The 23,459-nt window shown below is 41.4% G+C and overlaps 3 protein-coding genes and 1 non-coding gene across 5 annotated transcripts in view; 3 read left to right on the plus strand and 1 right to left on the minus strand.

Moving 5' to 3' along the window:
- The window catches only part of LOC118409729 (3-oxoacyl-[acyl-carrier-protein] reductase FabG-like), an 876,245-nt gene that overhangs the window by 583,393 nt on the left and 269,393 nt on the right, over positions 1 to 23,459 (minus strand). The window lies entirely within an intron of this gene.
- LOC118409706 (beta,beta-carotene 15,15'-dioxygenase-like) lies at positions 2,389 to 8,039 on the plus strand. Its single transcript, XM_035810962.1, has 3 exons — positions 2,389 to 2,673; positions 4,594 to 4,739; positions 6,049 to 8,039. Exons 1-3 carry the CDS (start codon positions 2,491 to 2,493, stop codon positions 7,310 to 7,312), a joined length of 1,593 nt encoding a protein of 530 aa, XP_035666855.1. The 5' UTR covers positions 2,389 to 2,490; the 3' UTR covers positions 7,313 to 8,039.
- On the plus strand, positions 9,067 to 9,148 carry Trnas-gcu. The gene has a single exon. It is a non-coding gene; the product is annotated as a tRNA-Ser (tRNA).
- On the plus strand, positions 9,580 to 23,274 carry LOC118409701 (glycerol kinase-like). 2 transcript variants are annotated; one of them, XM_035810944.1, is made up of 18 exons: positions 9,580 to 9,689; positions 10,732 to 10,805; positions 11,444 to 11,550; positions 11,876 to 11,953; positions 12,217 to 12,296; positions 12,877 to 13,014; positions 13,853 to 13,962; positions 14,183 to 14,285; positions 15,170 to 15,237; positions 15,603 to 15,645; positions 15,765 to 15,845; positions 16,163 to 16,241; positions 16,625 to 16,721; positions 17,149 to 17,233; positions 17,682 to 17,802; positions 18,486 to 18,629; positions 19,219 to 19,314; positions 23,001 to 23,274. In XM_035810944.1, the coding sequence occupies exons 1-18, from the start codon at positions 9,615 to 9,617 to the stop codon at positions 23,003 to 23,005; spliced, it is 1,584 nt and encodes a 527-aa protein (XP_035666837.1). In that variant the 5' UTR covers positions 9,580 to 9,614; the 3' UTR covers positions 23,006 to 23,274. The 2 variants fall into 2 exon arrangements, with proteins under 2 accessions (XP_035666837.1, XP_035666836.1); XM_035810943.1 differs by lacking the exon at positions 23,001 to 23,274 and adding an exon at positions 19,941 to 20,619.

A 23,459-nucleotide genomic window follows, 5' to 3' on the forward strand; every position in this document is an offset into this window, starting at 1 on the left:
AAATAAGTCCGAACTCACAATACCATCAGCTCGTACAAAAGACACAGTGATTCATTTCTTCATCAAGATATTTGCTGTACAATGAGTCAAATGGCTAAGGACATGTCAGTATTGTTCTTATGACATTTTCTTGACTTAATTGTTATCAGTATGACATTGTGTACATTATCTTTCTTTTTTATTATCTTTACTTGGAGTGTGCCGGTATGTATATATGATTTTAATATACATAATCGATGATATTTGTTGTAAAGTCAACACAATTCAGTGGGCATGCTCTAAACATTGTACACATTGCACATTGAGCAGGTAAAATGGGTGTACAGAGCAGGAAACTGATGATGGGGAGCTTTTCTCTGTTACAGCTGTATTTGTTTATTTGTTTATTTGAATTCATCACACAGTGATTGGGAGGGCAAAACAGGTTCGAACAACCTTTACAAGTTGCCCTCCCTCACATAAAAATGACACCAGTACATACAAATCAATAACATACAAGCAACAACATCAATACATACAATACAGGTCATAATACAGGTCATATATATATGGAAAGCATAATCTGGGTAGCACTACTTATAAAACTATTGCCTAGCGCGGCCTCAAAGCCACACATGTATATCCGACTGTAGAATGACAGTGTTTTGTCTTCAGAGTTGGAATGGAAAAAATGAGAAGAAGAAGTACTGTAGCTTCAAATCAATGAAAATAAGGACAGGAAAGCCTTGTCCTTAACTTTATCAAGTATTTTAGAAGTAGCTTTGTTTTTGTTTGTTTGTTTGTTTGTTTCAACCTTTGTTTATTCATGAAAGCTCATTTTCACATAGGCAGCACATTCATCTGACATCACACACTGTGACAATATCAAGCTAACCATTCCTCATGTAATTGTGAACCCAAATCCTGTCAGAAACATACCTTTTGATACTACCTTTATATCAGTTCACTCGATGTTAGTACAGGTAACGTAAACACAATGTCACTATGATTGTATCTCTGCGTAACCTAGCCTGTGTTTACAATCTCTCGCTGGCAGGGGTTAATGACCCCCTCTGTAGGGCCGGCCACTAGGAGCGCGATTTTAGTCGGGCTATAAGTTATGAGTAACCTTATTACTTTTGTAATGTTATATATTGTCTTTTAATGTTCTAAACAATTAGCAGACTGGCCAGGCGTACCCTGAAGGCTTATGTGAGCGGAGGCCTGAAGGTTCCTTGCTGATGGATTGCGAACACTCAACCTTCGAACAGTTAGCTGGACAAGCTAGGAATAGACGGCTGTGGACTGCTAGAATTAATAAGTTAAAGTGATTCTATATTATAGTTTGTAGACATGTAGCATAAGGCCAAGGGTCTGTAAAATGTAAAACATACATGCATACATACATAAACAGGGCTGAATTGACTTGATAAGATTCTCACTAACAAAGCAAAGAGATAATTCATCCTTGTTGCATACGTAGCACGTTTGTGAGCTTATGTAATACGTACGGCACGAGTCAAAAATTAATGCAGGTGGTTTTATAACAAGCTCATAGAATAAATTTGGCACAAGGATAAAGTTTGTTTGTTTGTTTGCTTATTAGAAAGCTCCATCAGCTCATACATATTCTACCTAGAGTCCTCTACATACAACCCAATAAATACAATTCAATCAATTAGCATAAATCAATAACATCAATAATCATATCATTTTATACAATACAATAAATTGCACAATCATATAATGTCAATCAATCATGAGCATAAATCAACAACATCATTAATCATATCATATCATACATTGATGGCCTGAGTTATCATATGTTGGGTTTTGTAGAGGTAAAGGTCATGCATTTTTACAGAAGTCTACTCAAAAGTTTACGACCATGAGATAATTAGAGAGGTTTTATGTTTATGAGTTTTTGTCATATATCTTCTTGAGACTGAGATATCTCGATCTGTTTCTCAGATTAGTATGAGGGACTGAAATATCTCAATCTGTTTCTCGGATTACTATGAGGGACTGAGTTCATTTCAAGTTAACCACAAACCTCTGAAGTCCCTTGATTGCAAAGCGCCACTCTAAACGTCGGCGGTAAGTATTTGAAGTGGGGAACAACGTTAACTCCATGTCATGTTGAGGAGGGTTGGAAATGAAGATTTACAAAATATGTAATGGAAGCCATCTATGTAATTTACACGAGGAAAGCATAAAGTCCATTAATGTACTAAACTTTGACTACATGAATACATACATCTTTTTTAGCCACAAATTTTTACAGGGAAATAAAACAAAGTTACCCCCCCCCCCTTAATTTACCTCTACGTAGATATTTGGTATAACCTAAGTTAATAACAAAACACACCCCCATAAAAAGAACTTTGACCGGTCACTGAAGCTCTACGACGTAGAGAGAAGAGAGCGATCCAGTGGTCTGGAAACAGAAAATTTCCCTTCCAACTTTCCGTTTAAAACATTTCCATACACTCGGAGCCCGTCGCAACGATAATGTTGAAGACACCGGTCCTGCTGTACCTGCTGTGCGTGGTTCTCCGACAGGGGGCGCTCTCCGTCAGCCCAGGAAAGGACGGGGTGGGATTCGCCTTCCAACCGAACCTGCATGAGTTCCACAAGACACCGATGAAGTTCGAGTCGAACAGCCCCATCCCCAAATGGCTCAGCGGAACACTGGTAAGTAGTAGGAAAGTTGTGTCACCTTCGTCGTACGATTTATAGTACCAGGTGAAGCGGTTATCCTCAATTGTTGTAATGTTGAAGCATGGCGCTTTTTCAAAAGTATACGTATCTATACCACAAAGAGCAGACAGTGTCACTGATGATAACGGATGTTATGTCATACCTGGGCCGCGAAAACGTTCGATACAGATGTTCCAGACCGTGTGTTAACTTTCTATATCTAAAACGTCTGACCGTTTCCAAAACCATATTCAGTTGCTTGAGTAACTGCCATCTGGCGTATCTTGCCACCTGGATGTTTAACCTTCGTCGACGTATACGTCTATGTTGTCATCGTATAGTAATAACTAGTGCAATTTTCTTTCGCCACGACACGCGCACGTTTTTGATCAGGAACACCGGTGTTTAAGTGCGTTGTTTTTCATCATTATTGCCTTGGCTGGAAGGTCAAAACCAATCTCTGAAGGTTTACTTTATGTCGTTGGATTTTCAACGCGACTATATGACAGAGCCGGCCGTCAACAAGCATATGGTCAGGGGCCTTTATCACACGGGTAGTTCAGTTACTGAGTTAGTACTCATTCGTGAACTAATGTCCCCCTAAATTATCCGCATCGGCCAAGTCACAAATCTATAATATGACGGATATGACCAGGCCCTTAATCGGGATATTCTTAACATTTTGTCAAAATGCAACATTTATGAATGCTCAAGAAGTAGAATGACGACCAATACTATCGCCATACAACCAAAGGAGAATCATTTTGTTGCACTTTGCTCTTTGCAAGATTAACCAGTAGAGCATTTACGTAACCCTAGCTCACTTAACGTTATATAGTGCATGTCTTAGTAAGTAAGACATATTGCTTACTCGCTGTGAAAACGTGACGCTTCAAATAACTGGACCGAACTATGAACATTTGGACCCGGCGACCTAGATCTAGATGACCATGCCTACACCGCGTGCTTCCAAGGTCCTGTATTAGTGTGCTTGAGGACGTTGTCCTATTTGAATGTCAGTGCCCCATACCCTGTGGGCGTTGAGTGGGCTTGGCCCTAAGTCAACAATAGGAAAGGTGCGAAGGACGCGAGGTAGGGTGTCGCTTGTAAACATTGATACGGTGTAGACAGCTGATTTTACTACACGCCTATGTGGGGACTCCTCTGTCGTTATGAATGAATGAACTTTATTGCATGGTACAATGTATGGCAACGGTAATGGAGACAGACGCCACAAACGTGCATATCGAATTTTGCATTTCTTCCTTCTCTCCTTTCTTCATCCTATCTATCCATCGATCCATATATCCATCAATTCATCCATTCATTCACTCATCCAAACAAATTTGTAACCACAGCTTCCAACCCGTTAACTTGAGAGCTCATCTGTATAAGTGATTAACACAGTAACAACGTTTGTTTCAACATCGAAAAAAATGACTGCAGCCGACAAGGAGGCTACAGTCAACACCACTTCGTTGTTATCCTTCATTGATCCTTTCTATGGGGTTAGGGGTAGTAGAATTCCGCAAAAAGAGAATAATTGGCCAGAAGAGTCAGTCCAAGCTAACCCCACCCTGCGCAGGAAAATTCAGTCCACGAAGGCTAGACTCGGACACTATAGCATAATAGCAAACTATTCTCCCTATATACATAGCCAGGTTAGTTAATTAGTCTGGTACAAACTACCTTGCTACAACCCTCTAGTCTCCAAGCAGACCCTACGGTGCCATAAGATAGTATCAAAGCTGGCCAAGGAGTATAGCCGGCCAATAGGAATAATTAAAACGGGCACCTCCGGTCGCATACACACTCCTTGACCGGCTTCACTCCTCTGCCAGCTTTATCTTATAGTACTAGTAGGCCTGATCTGCTTGGAGATTAACAACCTTCATCATCATATCACACTTCCAGGTCAGGAACGCGCCTGCGCGGTACGAGGTGGGAGACAGAAGCGTTGTGGACATCTTTGACGGGTTCGCCAAGCTGCACAGTATCGACATCACCCCGCAGTCACTCAACTTCTCCGCGAGCTTCATCAAGTCAGGCATCTACAACAGGTGGGGGCAATACAACACGAGAATATGCCGTGCTCGAAATACCCACTTGCACATTTGCAAACGCAACTACTACTTTTCTTATATTCTATGATTACGTGTTTTCCTCAACATTACTTTTATTATATACTTTGCTTGTCTGTAATTGTTCCCAATGTTCTTTTGTACTCTCAGTTTGTTTCTGATGACGAAATGAAGATAAGCGTGTTGATCTTGAGTGTGTCGCCATCTTGTTAAATACTTATATGTTGCAATAAAAATAACTACATTTTGCTTGGCGCAACTTAATTTTAAACCCAGGTAGCTCAGTGCATGACCTGAAATTTTGCGGTTGGATCACAACTTTTCATGTGTCCAACCAATCAAAGATCAGGTTGTCTAACGCTACAGGTATTTCTAGCTAACAAATAAGATGACAAAAACCAGTAGCCTGTACGTGTTTACACGTCTCTCGCTGGCTGGGGTTAATGACCCCCTCTGCAGGACCGACCGCTAGGAGCGCAGTGAGTCAGACCAACAAGCAAGCAACTTAGATTTATAATAATGCTAATTATAAGCAGGGGATGCTTTCTTTAACGTATGACCCAAAGGCGTAAAGTACATGTTGAAGGCATGGTTAATCATTCGGTGATAGTTCTGTGACGGTCTTTTGACCTATGGCACTCCTCACTTCGGTTCAGTTTTGAGGTCACTTAAAATATATATATCTAAGATAACACATTAAGAAAACAGAATGTGGTGAATGAAAACTGTACTCTAACTGTTACTAAAAGGCAGACTGTTACTAATTTATGTGCAGTTTAAGACAGGTGATGACAAAGAATGGCTCTCAAAATGACGACCTTCCTCACTGGACGCAGGTGTAAACAAAATAAGTACATGGCTTTGGTTTGGGAGTTAAAAGGCTATGGGAGAAGAGGGTGGGCTCCAATAGGCAATACCGTGCCCACTGGCACTGCCTCTACAGTCTCACTTAAAAATGCTACGTATACATGGCTACCCGGTTACCTTTTAAACTATAACAGAAGTCTTGCTGTTTCGTTAACACGTTAACACGTGTCTTGTTGCTCAGTGTAAGCAGGGGTGAGCTTCGTTTTCCAATACCATACCCACTACTGCCCCTTCGGCCTCACTCAAAAACGCTACAGGACTACCTTTAAAAATGATTACCTTTTAAATTGTAACACGTGTCTTGTTGTTCCGTTATTCATAACACGTGACCGTTATTCATAACACGTGCCCAGAGACACGTGCCCCTACGGCTGACTTTTACCTATGAAACGAAAACACGTGTTTTATTGTATCCCCCTAGGTCTATCGAGGCCAACACCATAGCGCCGATGGTGACGTTTCTCGGCGTCGACCCACCCTTCAGTCTGTACGAGCGTCTGGAGGCCCTGGCCAAGACCCTGGACAACAACGACATCAACGTCTGGAAGTTCGGCGCCGGCGACTCCGCCACGTACGCCGCGCTGACAGACGGCTGGGTCTTCCCCGAGTTCAACATCGACACGCTGGACACCATCGGCGTCGTGCAGCCCGATCCGCTAGGAGATGGTCAGAGCGGCTTCGGTGTCGGCCCGCCGACTGTCTACCTGTCCTGCGCTCACCCCGTGGTCGAGCCGAGCACAGGACACTCCATAAGCTACGTCATCAAGCCGTCATACCTGCCTGGTCAGTCCTCGGTTCTGAGCGTCATCCGCATCAAGGATCTCGGCCACATCGAGACGATCGGCAGCTTTGAGATCCAGAAGAACTCGTACATGCACAGCTTCGCTCTGACCGAGAATTACGCCATCTTCTTCCTCCAGCCGCTGTACTTCGACTTCATCAAGCTGATGACCACCGTGGAGATGCAGTACGCCATGGAGTGGGTGTCCGGAGACAAGATGGCGATCCACGCCGTCAACCTTAAGAACGGGTCCGTCAGCACGCTGAGCGCCGACCCGCGCTTTTACACGCACCACGTCAACGCGTACGAGACCGGAGAGGGGCACGTCGTCGCTGACGTCATCACGTTCCCGGATCCCACCCCCTTCCTGACGGCCCTGTCCCTGGACAAGCTGCGTGACCTCACACACCTGCGGAAAATGGACTCCTACGCCAGGCTGACCCGATATTTCCTCAACCTGACCGCGGAGACCGTGAAAGTCGAGCCCTTCGTAAACAAGACCGCTCTGGGCGACTTCATGAACAAGCTGGACCTGCCCATCATCAACGAAAAGTATCGGACCAAGAGGTACTGCATTTTCTACGGCACCGTCACCAGTTTCGCCACCTCCTCCCCCTTCAACGGCTCCATCCCCATAGTGAAGAAGAACGTCTGTGTCCCCGGGAGTGACGACCATTGGTCCCGTCCAAACCACTTCGCCGGAGAGCCCAACTTCGTCGCCGACCCCAACGGTACCCACGAGGACGACGGCGTCATTCTGTCCAGCGTTCTGGACGCCGACCGCGGCCTGAACTACCTGCTCATCCTGGACGCGCGCACCTTTGAAGAGATCAACACGGCCTACATGCCCACATGGATCCCGTTTGGCTTCCATGGACAGTTCTTTCCGAGGTCTTTTCAGTGATTTTGCTTAGATCCTGTGCCTACATTGTTTTTCGAAACTCTTTACCTACACAAGTTGCCTTTCCTGTTATCTAAACCTATTTACGTGCCGGGTCTCTTCGTCCTCTCACTCGAAAGAGACTTGACAGCTAGCTAGGCTTAGATAACAGGCTATTCATTGCCTAACATCGTCAACAAAACGATTTAGTTGGGTCCAGTTCAGAGCGAGTGATATATCAACGAACGCATCAGCCACATTATCTTCAATATCAAGCGATATATCTATCCGAATGATATATGGGACAAATATACAATGCATTTTAGATTTAGGCCATTTTTGATCCTATGAACTAGTAACGCCTCCTATGAGGTGAAGATATATGTATATACTTGTTGTTCAAGCTATGTATGTCAAAACCTCGCGAGAGAATTTAGTTAACGGTGCACACACCAATTCTTCCAAGACAAAAATGTGACGAAAGGGTTTTGAGGGTCTGGGTTTGAGTTCGTATTTCTCATAATCTGCTGCGAAGTGGCATTTAATACTGGCATGGCTAAAAAGGGTAAGAAGCGATGTGTTTTTGGTGCTAATTGGTTTTGGGCCCGAGTTTCACTTTTTTGTATGTCTACGCGTTGGAAGTGATTCGCCCGTTGACCCAGATTCACCGTCCATATGCGTTCTGTGAGCCGTGTTGGTATGCCTCGCTCGTCGGGTTATTGTAAAAATCTCAGTGTTACGATTTTCTTTATATTTTTTGCTTGATTAATCCTAGGTGTATTCTCTTTCCGACAATATCAGTCATTTTCATGACTAAACTATAGGTGATGGGTTTATTTCCACGTCAAAATTACCATTTTTTTGCATACTTTTTTACGTGAAAAAATTTCCTGCCCCAAAATTACGAAAAGTGGAGAGAGTAAAGAATCTGAAACCCGGCTGTTCTTAAAGCTGGAGTGATACCCTTCATTCTCATATACGGCTTGTCTGCTTTAGATTTATTTTCTTGAAGAGACGGCCTCTCGACTTGAGGGTGCGCAGCCTCGATTTCAGACCCCAAATAAACTGGGGTGTGCACCGTTTATACTGTGTTTGTTTTGTGCAATAAATAAAGCGCACAAATGGATAGATCATACGTCTCAGGTGGCCCTGCTGGCCTCTGGTTCTGCTTCAATTGTTGCAGTAAACACATATTCTATTTGACAGTTGTACATTTGTGTCTTAGTATTTCCTCTTTCGTTGTAGAGCATGTTTACATAATAATAGGCCATATGGGCCAGTCACTTGAAGGTTATTACACTTAAACCAATATGAAGAATGTAGAACGATACACAAAGTCAATCGTATCAATACAGGCTTTTTCATTGACGCCACATATATTGTAGTCTTTATTTGAATTCCTCGGAGTCCATATTGGCAGGTAATGAAATGTAATTTTCCTGTACTTGACTGACATACACTGCAATCCATCATAATGCAGATGACACCAAATGAAAGCCTGTATACCTGACAAGATAGCCTATTATATGATAATGTGATAATGTAGCCCGTTAGTTAGCTCACCGGGACTCTCATGGTCTCCAGTTACCAAATTACCAACATGAAATAAAGGTTATCAAATTGATTTTTGGATCACAAGGTTACATATTCTAATCCTGGGAAAACTGTTTTTGCAGAGCATGGTATGTTTATAGGTCATCTATCCTGTCTGTATCGAAAGACAACTCAGCCAATTAAGTAAGTCTCTTCCACAGACTACAATGGCGTTAATAACCACAGACGAGGTGGCCGAGTGGTTAAGGCGATGGACTGCTAATCCATTGTGCTCTGCACGCGTGGGTTCGAATCCCATCCTCGTCGAAAGGTATTTTTATTAAGGTGAAGCAAATAGCAACTTCTCTTCGTGATTGCCAGGTCGGCAGGTGCATCTCTGTCCATGAAAGTGCATGTTTCTGAAATACACTACTACTATGGCTTGCAATCCCTTGAAAAAACGTAAGAAACTGTATTCAGATAGATTTCCATTTTATACAACATGACTTAAGCTAACCTTAACGTCAGTACGTTTTAATTGATATGCGTTTCGCCCAATTATCATCAGTATTCGGTCGAGAAGTTCTTCAATTCTAGGCATGTGTATGTGTTTTGGCCATGGTTTGCTATAGTCAATTTTCTTCAAAAACATCACACGTATAACCTCCTTAATCATACGAGGACGTACGATATTGAGCCAAAGCACCACACATCTGCTTGGATAGCACCGTTTATCGGACACCTTGACGTCATCTCGCGGGGCTGAACGAGAGCGAACGAGGTCGATTTCAAAATGGCGGCGGCCGGCCGGAGTTGGGGTCCTCTTGTTGGTGCCGTGGACCAAGGGACGAGCAGCACACGCTTTCTGGTCAGTTTCTCAGTTGTATCTCCTAGATTATGTACTAAGCTATGTTAGTGCGAAATATGGGCGTACATGAAGCTATTCAACGTGCGTTATCGCCAGTGTCCTTGCGGTAAGTTTGCTCAGTTTAGTTTGGGGGAGGGGCGTGTCAATCAGGTGTGTTTTCAATCAGGGTTGTAGGTAGAGTCTGCCTGGCTGTGAGTGGCGTACATAAAGTCAGTGTACTCGTCTGGTTAACCTCAAAACTTGGCTGCTTGCTTTAGCCCTTTGTGTAGAAACGTACAGGATATCTTAGGTCAAAGTATCGAACTTTGAAGTTGCTACATGACCTCCTTGCTACATGTATGTGCTTATCTTGAGTGCAGCTGTTTGTACGGTTTATGAGTTTTGTGTTAGAGTGTTGTATTTAACCAGCAAACTGTCCACGTCTTCAGAAGATGTTTTGCCAACTTTCAGCTGGGTAGATCAACACCAATTAGATTTTAGAACATTCCCAGCGCATTCCTGTAGCTTTTGAAGGACACGCAAAGGAAAATGAGGTCAGAGGCTATTTGGTTATGGAAACCAGATGGCTGGTCCTTTATAATAGAGAATTGTGGCATCAGCAAATGGCACAAGTTTAGGATCATGTAGTGGGAGAAATTTCATCTGGCTCAGTCCTAATGCTACACAGATTTAAATTTGCACTGTGTATTCAATACTGCAATGGGAGAAACTGAGAGATTATTTGTGTGTGTTTTTTTGTCAAAGAAACCTAAAATGAATCAAATGTTGAATGATTGATTGATTGATGTGTAACACTCCCACCATGTGCCATAACTGCGGATCAATGAGTTTCATAGATAAAGTACAACTTTATGAAGTTATGTGTACTTTTTGTCATACTTTTAGTCTATGCACTTTTAGTCAGTCCAATTTTCCATAATATTCTGATTATAAAATCAAGGGTCACACAAATTCAACTTTGGTATCTCTTTTTTATTCCCAGTGTTGCAGTTTCTGATCTATATTGCCATTGAATATTGACCAATTGTTTTCTAACTTACAGATCTTTGCTAGTAACTCTGCAGAGCTGCTGACGTACCACCAGACAGAGATCCACTCTGTTCTTCCAAAGGAAGGGTAAGTTAGACTTACATCTGTCCTCCGTCTGCATCTCTTCCTCTGTCTTCGAAGTGTACTCAGTACTGGTAGTAGTTATGCTATAACTACTACTAGTACTGAGTACTAGTAGTAGTTACTGAGCACTATAACTTATAGTGCCGGTAACCGAATGAATAACAACAATTCAATATTTATATATGGCATTGGATTGTGCAGTTCTATGCTTGAAAATATATAGTGGGATTAAAAGTAAGACAGTTGAACTTTTTCTAGAAAATGCTGACAGCATTGTGTTTTAGTTTTAGTGTACATGTGTAGTCGAGAAAGAATTGTAACTAGGTGACATAATTTAGGAGTGTCTAATGTCAGGAACTGAGGGCAGTACTGGAGCGCAGACTAGTAAATCATTAGGGTACTGCAGCCAGTGATGAACAGAAGATATAAGTTGCTTTTGCTTCATTATAACCAGTTAACTTATAATGTTCGATTGACCTGGAGGTATAAGAATTCCAACAATCATAAGGTAGGTTTTGATAATAAGTAATTGCAAACCTTTGATTCATGAAACTAATACTAATATGATAAGAAATGACAGCATATTTTGATTGTTTGATTGAAAGGTTGTGATATTTACCACAAGGGGATGTATTTTACAGATGGGTGGAACAGGACCCAAAGGAAATCCTGGCCTCAGTGTACGAGTGTATTGAGAAGGCTGTGGCCAACACAAGGGACCTGGGCATCGATGTCAACGATATAAAAGGTCTGGATTTTCTCCTTCCTATATATATGTATTTCATTCAAGTATAATCACATGTTTATGGATAGATGGATGAATAAATGAAAAAGGTAAGCTGGTACATGTGTAGCTAGTTGTATTTATAAGGATGTGTTCATTCTAACACTGTTGAATCTGCTTTCCAAACTAAAACAGCTATATGTAAGCAAGTTCTATACTATTAAAAGTATCATAATGACAGTACATTAGTGAATAAGTGCAAAAAACTCAAAAGATTAGTAAGAAGGTATACTATATATCATATGTTTTAGCAGATAATTGTTTTGTAACTTAATATTTTGTGCTGCAGCCATTGGCATTACCAACCAGAGAGAGACAACAGTAGTGTGGGACAAGCACACAGGAGAGCCCCTACACAATGCCATAGGTCAGTACGGGACTCTTTGTGTTGTCTAGCTAGCAAGAACATTGTCTTTAGTGCAATAATTGTTACTTTTCATGTCTATCACATTTTCAAATGAGTTGAGTGAGGGAACAGGTGCTTAGTGCCTTTGCCAAGGACACAACATTGGAACCTGCTGGGATTCAAACCCAGAACCATCAGACATCAACCCTAACCAAAAAAGACCATCGTTACTATCTTGTCTACTTTGTTTTAGAACTCATGTCTACTGTTCTGCTTTGCTGTAGTGTGGCTGGACCTGCGGACAGCAGAAACAGTCAACAGGTTGATAGACAGCACACCACGGAAGAACAAGGAACACCTTAAGGTGCGTACTAGTTTACATGACCAGCAACAATATGTAATCTTGTTACTTGTAAGAGATGGAGCCATGGTCACATGGATAGGAGGGAGTGCAGCATCTTACAAAAGACAAGACACTACAGAAAACAGTGACAGCCTGCCTCCGTATTTTCTGATAAGCAGCTTTCGTGATGATGATGATAAAGATAATGATGTATATAGTATAGCCAGTATAACGCTCTTCTGCATTAAATACCAGGTTTGCAGGGATGAGGCATGGCGGCAGCTGGTAATATTATACTAAACAACCTGTCATACCTAACCTTTGCAAGTCTGGCTGTAATTATTGTTAAATTGAACATTGGAAGCTGCTAGGGATTCAAACCCAGAACCTTAAGAGAACAACCCTAAACACAAGGCCGCCTTGCTACCTTGTCTGTTTTATCGTATAATTTTTAAAATTTCATTTTATTTTATGTTAGCTGCAATCATAGTTAACCTTTACAAGTCGAGCTGTAATCATTGTTATCGGATGATGATAATGGCAATGGCGAAAAAGCTTGATATATTGATGATAAATGAGAGTGATCCCCTCCCCCCTGCAGCCGTTATGTGGCCTGCCCCTGGCCACCTACTTCAGTGCTGTGAAGTTGCGCTGGCTGCTGGACAATAGTGAGAAGGTGGCGCAGGCAGTGAGGGAGGGCAGGGCCATGTTTGGGACAGTCGACTCCTGGCTACTCTGGGTAAGGTTTGATTTATTTTATCTGTAACATGCTGTTGTGAACAATAGCAGGGCTCGAAATACTTTTTTCTGCATACCTGCACTGGTGCAGGTAACATTGAAAATTACCTGCACCAGACAAATTTTACCTGCACCACTCTGAATATAGGAGGTATGGATCATACTATAATTGTTCAGGAACCATTGCTATTTTTTCTTTTATACTTAATGGTTGGTAACAGTCAATGAAGCTAATAACAATCCATGTACACCTACATCAAAGGACATTTATGTATAAAACCAGTACATGGACCAGTGCAGGTTAGGTGCAGGTAGACACCAGAAATACCTGCACAGCTCCAATTTTATCTGCACTAACCTGCATATGCAGGTGGTATTTCGAGCCCTGAATAGTCAAGGATAGCGATGATTACAAGGATAGGCGATGAAACTTTGCTTAGTTATCCAACTCAGTGACTGATCAGTGGTTTTAACAGCTGCCAGGTGTTCTTGCATGTTGAGAAGGTGGTGATGTCAGTCAACTCAGTCAGAATCATCCAGGGCATATTTTGCTTAACAACATGAATAGATATCATGTTGATACACTAGTGCATGATTTCAAAGACACACTGTTACACATAGACATTATTTCTTGAAAGGTCTAATGTCTGACAAAGTGAAAGCACTTATAGATGAGCACGACTGTATTATCAGTTATCGGGCTTCTCTCCCCACCACTAGCATTTTGTCTTTATGAAATTCTACAGATAGATAACCTGGATATGGTGGACATGTGGACCTTTTTCTACATGTACAGTACCTTGTCAACTACATGTAAACCTTGATCTCCCCTTGTGTAGAACTTGACAGGAGGAGTGAAGGGAGGTGTCCATGTGACAGATGTGACCAATGCCAGCAGAACCATGCTGCTGAACATACACACTCAACAGTGGGATGCAAACCTCTGCAAGTAAGTAAAAAACTAACACAAGAGGTCACTGGTCCACATTTGATTATCAGTGTCCTTATTACTATACACATGACTGGTAGTGGTTACAGCTCTTCAGAAGTGATGTTTTAGAATATAGGAAAGTTAAAATACATATATTATATCTTAGCTATTCAAAATCTAGATTGATCATTGCCCAGTATCAAGTAAAAGCAAATCTCTTCTTTTTTGTCCCTTCCAGGTTCTTCTCCGTTCCCATGACGATCCTTCCTGAGATCAGGAGTTCGTCTGAAATCTACGGCCACATGGTGCAGGGAGTGCTGAAGGGCCTGCCTATCTCTGGGGTAAGCAATAGCCTCCACATTGTTTGTTAAATATCCTAAAACCCCCTTAATTGTACAAGAAGTGCATAACTCTACCAGGGTCGGACTAGTTTTCTAAAAATCTCTTGTCCACTGTACTATTAGAAAAAAGTCATTTCAATGTACTTGCCGTACATTGAAATGACTTTTTTCTAATAGTATGCATTTTCACTTCCAGCAAAGAACTTCTTTTGACATTTTTCTGTGTTGTTGTGGACTGCTATCTGATCTTATAATGCAGCTCTTACATTCTGTATACATGAAGGTCATTGTAGACCAAGGAAACCTTTGATGGTATTTGTCAAGAAGGACATCAAAGTGTTTAGCCTCACAAGTGCGGACATGCTGGACAGAGCTGCCTGAACTTCTGCCCACTTATGTTGGGGACCACTGCAGCAGTAGAATTAGAATTTAGATATTGGGTACTAGGGGTGGGTACCAGCACAGAAAATTCACTAGTACTAGTACTAGTACTAATTTCTGGACCTGAACTTGTGAATGCATGGGTACTACTAAATGTCTGTTTGATGAAGTATCAGACTTCTACTCGTGTTTTTAAATCATATCTTCCATGAAACACACTAATGTCTCTGTTAATTTAGACCAAGTTTGTCTGTAGACACTTGGTAAAAAGGACAATTAAAAAAATTGAACATGTAAAATCCTTGACGTCACTACTATACATAAGCTTGTGTGCATTGTATCATTCACATATAGCTGAGGCTCTCCAACTAAAATTATTAAAAATTTAAAGCTGTTGCATGGGGCTGATTTTGATGACAGTGATAGGGAAACAGTACATTGCATAGCATCACTACTAATTAAATGATTTGACTGACTCTTAATCAAATTATTTTATCTGGCAGTGTCTGGGTGACCAGTCAGCAGCCCTGGTAGGACAGTGCTGCTTCACAAGGGGGAGCGCCAAAAATACGTAAGTCCTGCTTCCACTAGACTTACTGCACATCTCAAATTGTTTGCAGTTTGTGTAGTGATCTCTTCACAGCAAATCTGTAAGACTGCAAAAATACATTTCCAGTGTTTATGCTGTACTATATAGAATTTTTTTTCATCTGTGAACTTAAGACACAGTTTTACCTTGCTACCATGAAATTTAGTCCTTGTGAAAATAAATGGATGGACAGTAACTCATTTTTTATATTATGTAGTCTCAGCCTGATATACTTCAAGTTGAAGATGATGTTTGGGACACACATTCAGATATGCTTTACATTGTTTTCGATATGAATGGCCTTAAATTCTAAGTTTACAGAACTTGTTTTGTTATTCTATTCCTAGATACGGCACAGGGTGTTTTCTGTTGTACAACACTGGCACAGAGGTAAGCTTTTTATGGTTCATCATTTACTGGCACTATAGATTCTCTTGAGCTTGTCTTTTCCTGAAAGCTTGCAAGCATGACAAATTCTAACATTACACACATGTCTGTTTCTTCTGTAGCCCATCCCATCAGAGCATGGACTGCTGACAACCATCGCATACAAACTGGGCAAGGACAAACCAACTTTCTATGCACTGGAGGTGAGAAAAACTTACAGCTTATTATAGAAAAGATATGAAGTATTTACTGTAGATGCATTTATGCTAATGGGGATTACATTTTGAGGTAGCGAGAAAATGGTGGTTTTGAGTTTGCAGTAGTGCCATATACTTTAATCATATATTCTAACTGTAATGAAAAAATGTGGTAAAAAGGCAACCGCAAAAACTGCAAATAAAACATGTATAAAACCACTGCAAACATAACTGTATTTACAGTATTCCTATTTTCACATTTCATGAACTTCCTGCTTTACATTTGCACTTAAAGCATAGCTGAAAGACACTTAATTTTTTAGGGTTCAGTGGCCATTGCCGGAGAGTGTGTAAAGTGGCTGAGAGACAACCTGGGCATCATCCAAAAGTCTTCCGACATAGGTTTGTGTCTTTGTGACCTGCTATAGACACTGCCTTACCCTGATTCTCTCTGGGTGAACAACTTTGGAAGCAAATTTGTCTCCTTATAAATGCATGGTTCATTTGAAGATATGATTTTAACATTAGTAACCAAGATAAACATGTCAGGAGTGTCTCTGACACATCTGCCATTTTCCTCCTCTTATGTCTAACAGTCCCATACAAACTTGAGGCAGATGCAGGTAAGAATGTACATACATGTAATACATTGTACAAAGTTCCCATTAAACTTTGTAGTACAGACTGAACATGCGTCTAGTGCATAATTCGCAACTAAAAACTACATGTAAAAATGACATTTTTTCACCTTACCGCTATTTTTGATGTTTGTTGTCCGCTCCCAGAGGCCCTTGCTGCCACGGTGACAGACACAGCGGGAGCTCACTTTGTACCAGCCTTCTCTGGGCTGTTCGCACCGTACTGGGAGTCTGACGCAAGAGGGTGAGATATATCTTATTGTTGTACATTTGTGCATAATGTTACAGACTGAGGTGGAAAAAAACAGTCCATCCAAATCTCACAAACGTTGCCAAAACAAGATATTCTACTGGATGGTTCATTCCTTAACATTCGTACATCTGCTTGCAATCTGGGTCTCTGTTGACAGAGATCAAAATCAGAATGTTGACATAAAAAAGGTGATTGTTCTGAAAAGTTCTATCCCTTTAAGAATATATCCATGCACTTCCACAGACAAATTTACAGACTCTGTTCACGATCTCTATCTCTGCCAGGTTGCAATCTCTAGCATGACACATGTACCATATTTGAGGCGGTTGGTCACTACCTTTAAGAATGCACGAAAGTAAAAGTAGTGTTGGCCAATGTGACGGTACCATAACCAGTGTGTGTTCCCTCCCTCATGCAGTATCATCTGTGGCCTGACCCAGTTCTCCACCAAGGCTCACATCGCCAGGGCTGCGCTGGAGGCGGTCTGTTTCCAGACCTGCGAGGTACATGCAGTCTGTTGCCTTCAGTTCTTCTTACTGCACATCTTTAAAGTAGTTGTTCATCAATATTTCAAATCGTTTTGAGGCAAGTACATTATGGCCGAGTGAGCAGTGTTTGCCTTGTACTTGGTAGGTTCTGAGTTTGACCCATGGCCAAAGACTTTAATTTGATAAATGGTACATAGTACTGCTTTCTCTGCATAGCGCTCAGCAATAGCAATAGTAAGAGTATGGAAGTTAACACACGTCACTACCAGGAGACCAGCCTCCTGCTGTAGTGAATACTGTTGTGTGGACCAGGGCTACAAAAATGGAGATCGCACCTGGGGTACTGCCTAATGGTACCATCTGGTGCAGGAGGGAATGTAACTCAACTAACTAACTAATATAGATTTTCTGCTTAGTTATAGTAGTGGTTATCATCATATCTTGGTTCCCATGCCTTCCACAGATTCTGGAAGCAATGAACAAGGATTCCCGCATCCCCCTTGAGAGCCTCCAGGTGGATGGGGGCATGACTCAGAACAACCTCCTGATGCAGCTACAGGCTGATCTGCTGGGCATACAAGTCGGTGAGAAACTCTGATATATATATAGATATATATTACAGTTTAACCTGTACAACTAGAGGTCATACAAGTCAGTGAGAAACTGTGATATATATATATTGTACAGTTTAACCTGTACAACTAGAAGTCATAAACTGGGTATACAACACACACACAAGTTGGTAAGAAACTATAAAGTTGTTAGGTCACAGCCTTCTGATATGCAATGTACAACCTGGTTAAGCTTAGTGACCACCTATCGGCCAATGTGACCACTTCTTGGTGGTCCCTTAGATGCTTTTCCCATTGATTCAAGAAGTCAGTGACCCCCTGTCCACAAATTGTATCAGTGCCCTGAATGGCCTTCTTGAGCAGGATTGACACCAGGAAAGACTCAAGGGTATAAAGATTTAAACATAACTTTTTCATGTAATACCTAGGTCACTAGCCTATTCACAAACTGTCCTGAATTAATTGTCATTCATAGGCTGAATTAAGTTTGAAAAAAGATAAGCTGGACTGCCATGATGTTGAACACATGTAGGGTTTGTGTTTGAGGATCACTGATTATTTGATTGACGGCTGTTTTGTTATAATGATTGTTAAATTTTAGTCCGTCCCGCCATGCCAGAGACCACAGCCCTGGGTGTTGCCATGGCAGCAGGCAATTGATTGATTGATTTACTGATGACTGTTTTGCTGTTCAGTCCGTCCCGCCATGCCAGAGACCACAGCCCTGGGCGTTGCCATGGCAGCGGGTGCGGCTGAAGGTGTGGGTGTCTGGAGCCTGGACCCAGCTGACCTGACCTCCATCACTACTGACACCTTCACTCCTGCTCTGTCTCAGGATGGTAAGACACTACTGACACCTTCACTCCTGCTCTGTCTCAGGATGGTAAGACACTACTGACACCTTCACTCCTGCTCTGTCTCAGGATGGTAAGACACTACTGACACCTTCACTCCTGCTCTGTCTCAGGATGGTAAGACACTACTGACACCTTCACTCCTGCTCTGTCTCAGGATGGTAAGACACTACTGACACCTTCACTCCTGCTCTGTCTCAGGATGGTAAGACACTACTGACAACTTCACTCCTGCTCTGTCTCAGGATGGTAAGGCTTGGTCTGGATTACTGGTATAGCAACCCTCTGGCACAACTCACTGGTTCATTGTTATCTTGTAAATAATAAACGAAATACAGATGAATAAATGATCAATGTTCAGGGTTATTCCTCGTGGCATAATCGCTGGCTTCCTGGCTTGTAGCAATTTTTCTCAAGAGAAAACCTCAATAAAGTGCTCAACCTGACTGTAGTTTTGACCCGATTCACCAACTTCAAAGTAGATACGGCTGAGCAGCGATGGCGTTATAGCATTTTTAATGTTAGTAAGTAAGCAAAAACTTGCCTAATGTGTGCTAACTTCCCCTTACTTTAGAGCGCGACAGCCGGTACAATAAGTGGAAGTACGCCGTCCAGAAGGCCATGAAGTGGGAGGGACACACGCACAAGGAACCTGACAGCAAACCTACAGGTGAGGACAGTACTGTCTGTGTTGTAGCTACATTAGCCTGAATACCACAGACCCAGCCCGATCAAAAATATCTATCATGTTGTGGTCTGGCAGGATGAAATAGGCCTTTCTCTCAAGTTTGCCCAGATAGTGGGCAAAATTCCCCACCAATAGCACAGAAGTAGGATCAGTAGGATGCAATTTACACCCCTGCCATGATTGATCAAAGACCCCCAGAGCCTTCGGGCAGGGGTCTGGTATCCAGGCTAAAGCTACATATATTCAGCTTTCAATCCAACACCAGCAGAAGAATTGGGTGTAACCAAATTTTCAATTATCAATGAATTACTCCACTAAAATTTTTTTATGTCTCATAAGTTATCACTTTTTACAGTGGCTTGAGATGCACTGTCCAATTTGTTACTGTTAGTGTTGGATTGACAGTTTAGTTCCTTCTACAGCTGTAACAATGACTTCTACCTACCTAGATTAAGTCACATGCTAGAGTAGACTCATTGTGTTGTCTTCATCGTTGTCTGTCATCCACTCTGTCTACCATTAATGTTTGTACATGACTTTTTTTCGGTTTAAACATCATACCAGAAATTATACCTAACAGGCCACCATTCTCTCCTTCCAACCAACAGACACAGTAGTCAAAAGTCTTCCAGCTGGCATCTTCATATTCAGCACAGCTGTTCTCTTACTGGTCACCACCTTATGTCAGAGATAGCACAGACAAACTGCTGGAACATTCTCTATGAAGTGTTGCATTATTTTATACCCACTTTGAATAGCTAGCAATTGGTATATGACATGTATGTGGTATCAGGATACCTGGAATGTTTGGCCCCTAGCAATTGGGATGGTAGCAGTTTGGTACCAAAAAATTGTGTCTAGAATGACTTGGGGTATGCTATAGGGTTAGAAATAGGGTTAAAATTAGGGTTAGGGACATAGGGTTGAGTTTAGGGTAAGAGTAAGATGTAGGTGTTCTCTTAATGATGAAACGTTTATTAACCATCCTAGAAATGGTGCCGAATGGTCCTGATCGGCTTGGGGCCGAACTTCCGTGGCCATTCCATACACATGACTTGAATAATCTTCTAATTTCTACTGTTTCACACATTTGGCAAGTTTCAATGCTGCTTTTCTGTGCAGCTACCTCATTGAAATCAATATGGTAATGTTGTTTAATATATTAATTATGATAATATGCCAATTTTACTGTGTAAGACGGAAAGATTTGCAAAAATGTGTAGATAGATCAATATAAATGGGATTTTCCTTTAGGTCCGCTGGTACATTCATATTGGTGCTATAGAGTGATAGCCTGGGTACCATCCGGAAAGTAGTTCGCTCCGGTGTTCAATATATACTATATACAGTCGCTTCTAGCTCTGACATTCATTATACACTATATACAATCGCTTCTCTGTGTTTCCGTCTGGGAACGCGGACCATCTTAACGTCTGGAATCGTCCAAATTTTGGACGCAGGCGCTGATTGGTCCCCACATATGAGCAAATTATGGAATGGGTTCAAGCGATCGTCCGAACAGGCGTTCCAACACCGGACAAGCTCTCCGTCTGCTTGCGAGAGGGCCTGTTGTCATCGAACGAGCGCTCTAGAACCCATTCCTTGATTCGCTTATTAACTGACGTTAGCACCAAACGGTTTGAATGTGCACGTCTCCAGACGGATAGCAGAAGTGAACATAGGAGCGAACTACTATCCGGATGGTACCCAGGCTAATAGAGTGATAGTTTGTAGGGGCTTTGTCCAATGGAGTCCAGCCATGCTCAGCTTGTGCCTGTCCTATAGCCATATATGTTAGCAGGTGTCAGAGCAGACACAAGTCAAAGAAGGCAGAAAAATAGTCTAATTGTGATAGAAAGATTGAAATCAAATAAATCATGTTATGTTAACAATAAGTGAGGCTAAAACAACTCCTACAGTAGCATTTTGTCGGCAAAATTGTAACATTGAGTTTTTAACGTTCATACAATGCATATATGTACAGCAAGGATCTTATTGATGCAAAAAGAAGTACATGTACAAAGCTATATATATGGGCCAAAGATCCTGAAGACTTTCAAGATAGTAAACTTTTAGACATCATAACACTAGACAGTGTAAAGGTAACTTTTTTGTCCGTTTGATATACATGTACACACTGTAGGTACAGAAGTACGGGTAGATTTTCAAGTTCATAAGTAGACTTACAATGCCATGTTTAGTCTCATAAATAGTTGCTCCTTGCTACATTGGATGGATGAGAAATTGATCCAATTGCATCTCTCTATCTGGCTATCAACTCTGGCTTGGATATATACATTGAGGAAAAGGCAAATCCAGTGAGCTGAGAAGAAAAAAAAACACATTTATTTCATGTGAAACATTACTGTTACTTTGCTAAAAAAAATGTGTGTGTTGTATAGATATGTTTGTACTAAAACTTTTTGCTATGCAATACAGACGGTGCAGGGGATATGGTTTACTAATTATGGGAACTGTCAAATCTGTATTTTAATGTACATTTTGTAAAGGTGCAAGTTACTCACACAAAGCCATGACAATGAACTATATGTATACACACTGGGGCTCTAACGTAACATTTGTAATTTCATTGTCAACTTCACATTTCACTGTTTTTGTATTGTTGCAGTGTATGTGTCAGTCTTATGTGTACATGTATTGATCACCTTTGTAAGAGTTTACTTCAAGGTATACAAGAAATGTGCTAAGTATGAAATGTTCTACATTTCAAAGAGTTCCTGCAAGGGACTTCAGACTTAGCATGAGACAAAAAGAAAGAGCTGCTTTTAGTGTAGGTAGATACTAATAATTCAATTTCAATGTTGCTCCTTCTGGTACTTACAGATTAGCATGTTAGGGATTTAACCCAGGTTTGGACTCATGTAGCTAGGCTTTCAACATCATTAGGTAATAATGGAAATTAGAAGTTGTATTTTCTAGCTGCTTTGTTCTTAACCTCAACTCTTGATCTGCTGCTACATTTGTACTAGGATGATCCCCTTGTCTTTCTTCATAGAGTTTCTTCATAGAGCTCGGTATCTAAATCTATCATAGCTTCCAAGTCTCTTAGTATCCACTTTGCAAATATATAAAGAGTCTCGGAAGCTATAGTAGGTTTGATAACCAGGCCAAATTCTTCACTGATTGGGTGAAGCAATAAATGCAAGCAGATTGGGTAGTGACAAAATATGGAGCTAAAACACAGGCCGAGGAGGCCATGTTAATAGCATGTAAACTCAGAACCATGGTTGATATGTAGACATGCAATGTGATGTAGTGTGCCACCTTTAGTGCTGTACATACACTGCAGTAACATTTTAGGTTTAAATCCTGCTACGAGCCAAATTTATGATAATGGTAGTCAGTGTTATATCGAGTGTGACTCCCACCTGTCTAACACCTTTGTGAATAGAAAGGAGCTAGAGTGGATTAACTTTTTTCCTGCTCTAGTTTGTTGCTTAGCAGGTTAACTATCCTTGTTTTGGAAAACTGGTTCTATGGCTACAGTGTGATGGTTCTTTTCTAGAGGTATTGTGTATAAAATAATCATGTTTGTATGACCACCTTTGAATTTGAAAAAAGAAATGATGTTAGTGCAATAGAGAAATAAAGAAGTTTCTTTTTTACAAACTTTTGTCTGATTTTTGTTGTTTTCTGTCTGTTTGCAGATTGAGTGGGTGTGTTGTGTGGAGGGGGACCAGCATGCTTTGCTGTGGTACACCAGGGAAGTGTACAAGAACACTAACCTTTAAGCCTGTACTGGTCTCTGCGGATTGTAGTAGAAATTTAACAAATAGAGGGAATAGTAAGTTCTCTAGGCGAGTGGGCCGGCCATAGGAGTCAGTACGCAACCCACAGAGCCTTAGCTAGTGATCCGCGGAGCCTGGTAGGGGCTACAATATTCCTAATGAAATAAATAAAGGACTTAGTATTTAACGACAACACAAGCTCAAAGGAGCGGCATGATTATAATGGAACACAGGATAGTTCAAATGCGAGTTTGCTTGTCTTTAATCAGGTTTCATTGGGGGTAGTTTTGTTGTATTTCTGCTGCCTTTTTTACAATGCCTTTTTTTCCTCCCTCTGTAAACTAGTAGGCACCAGAGGGAAACATAAAATAGCTGTTG

This window comes from Branchiostoma floridae, chromosome 2 (assembly GCF_000003815.2).
Source record: "Branchiostoma floridae strain S238N-H82 chromosome 2, Bfl_VNyyK, whole genome shotgun sequence".
NCBI lineage: Eukaryota > Metazoa > Chordata > Leptocardii > Amphioxiformes > Branchiostomatidae > Branchiostoma > Branchiostoma floridae.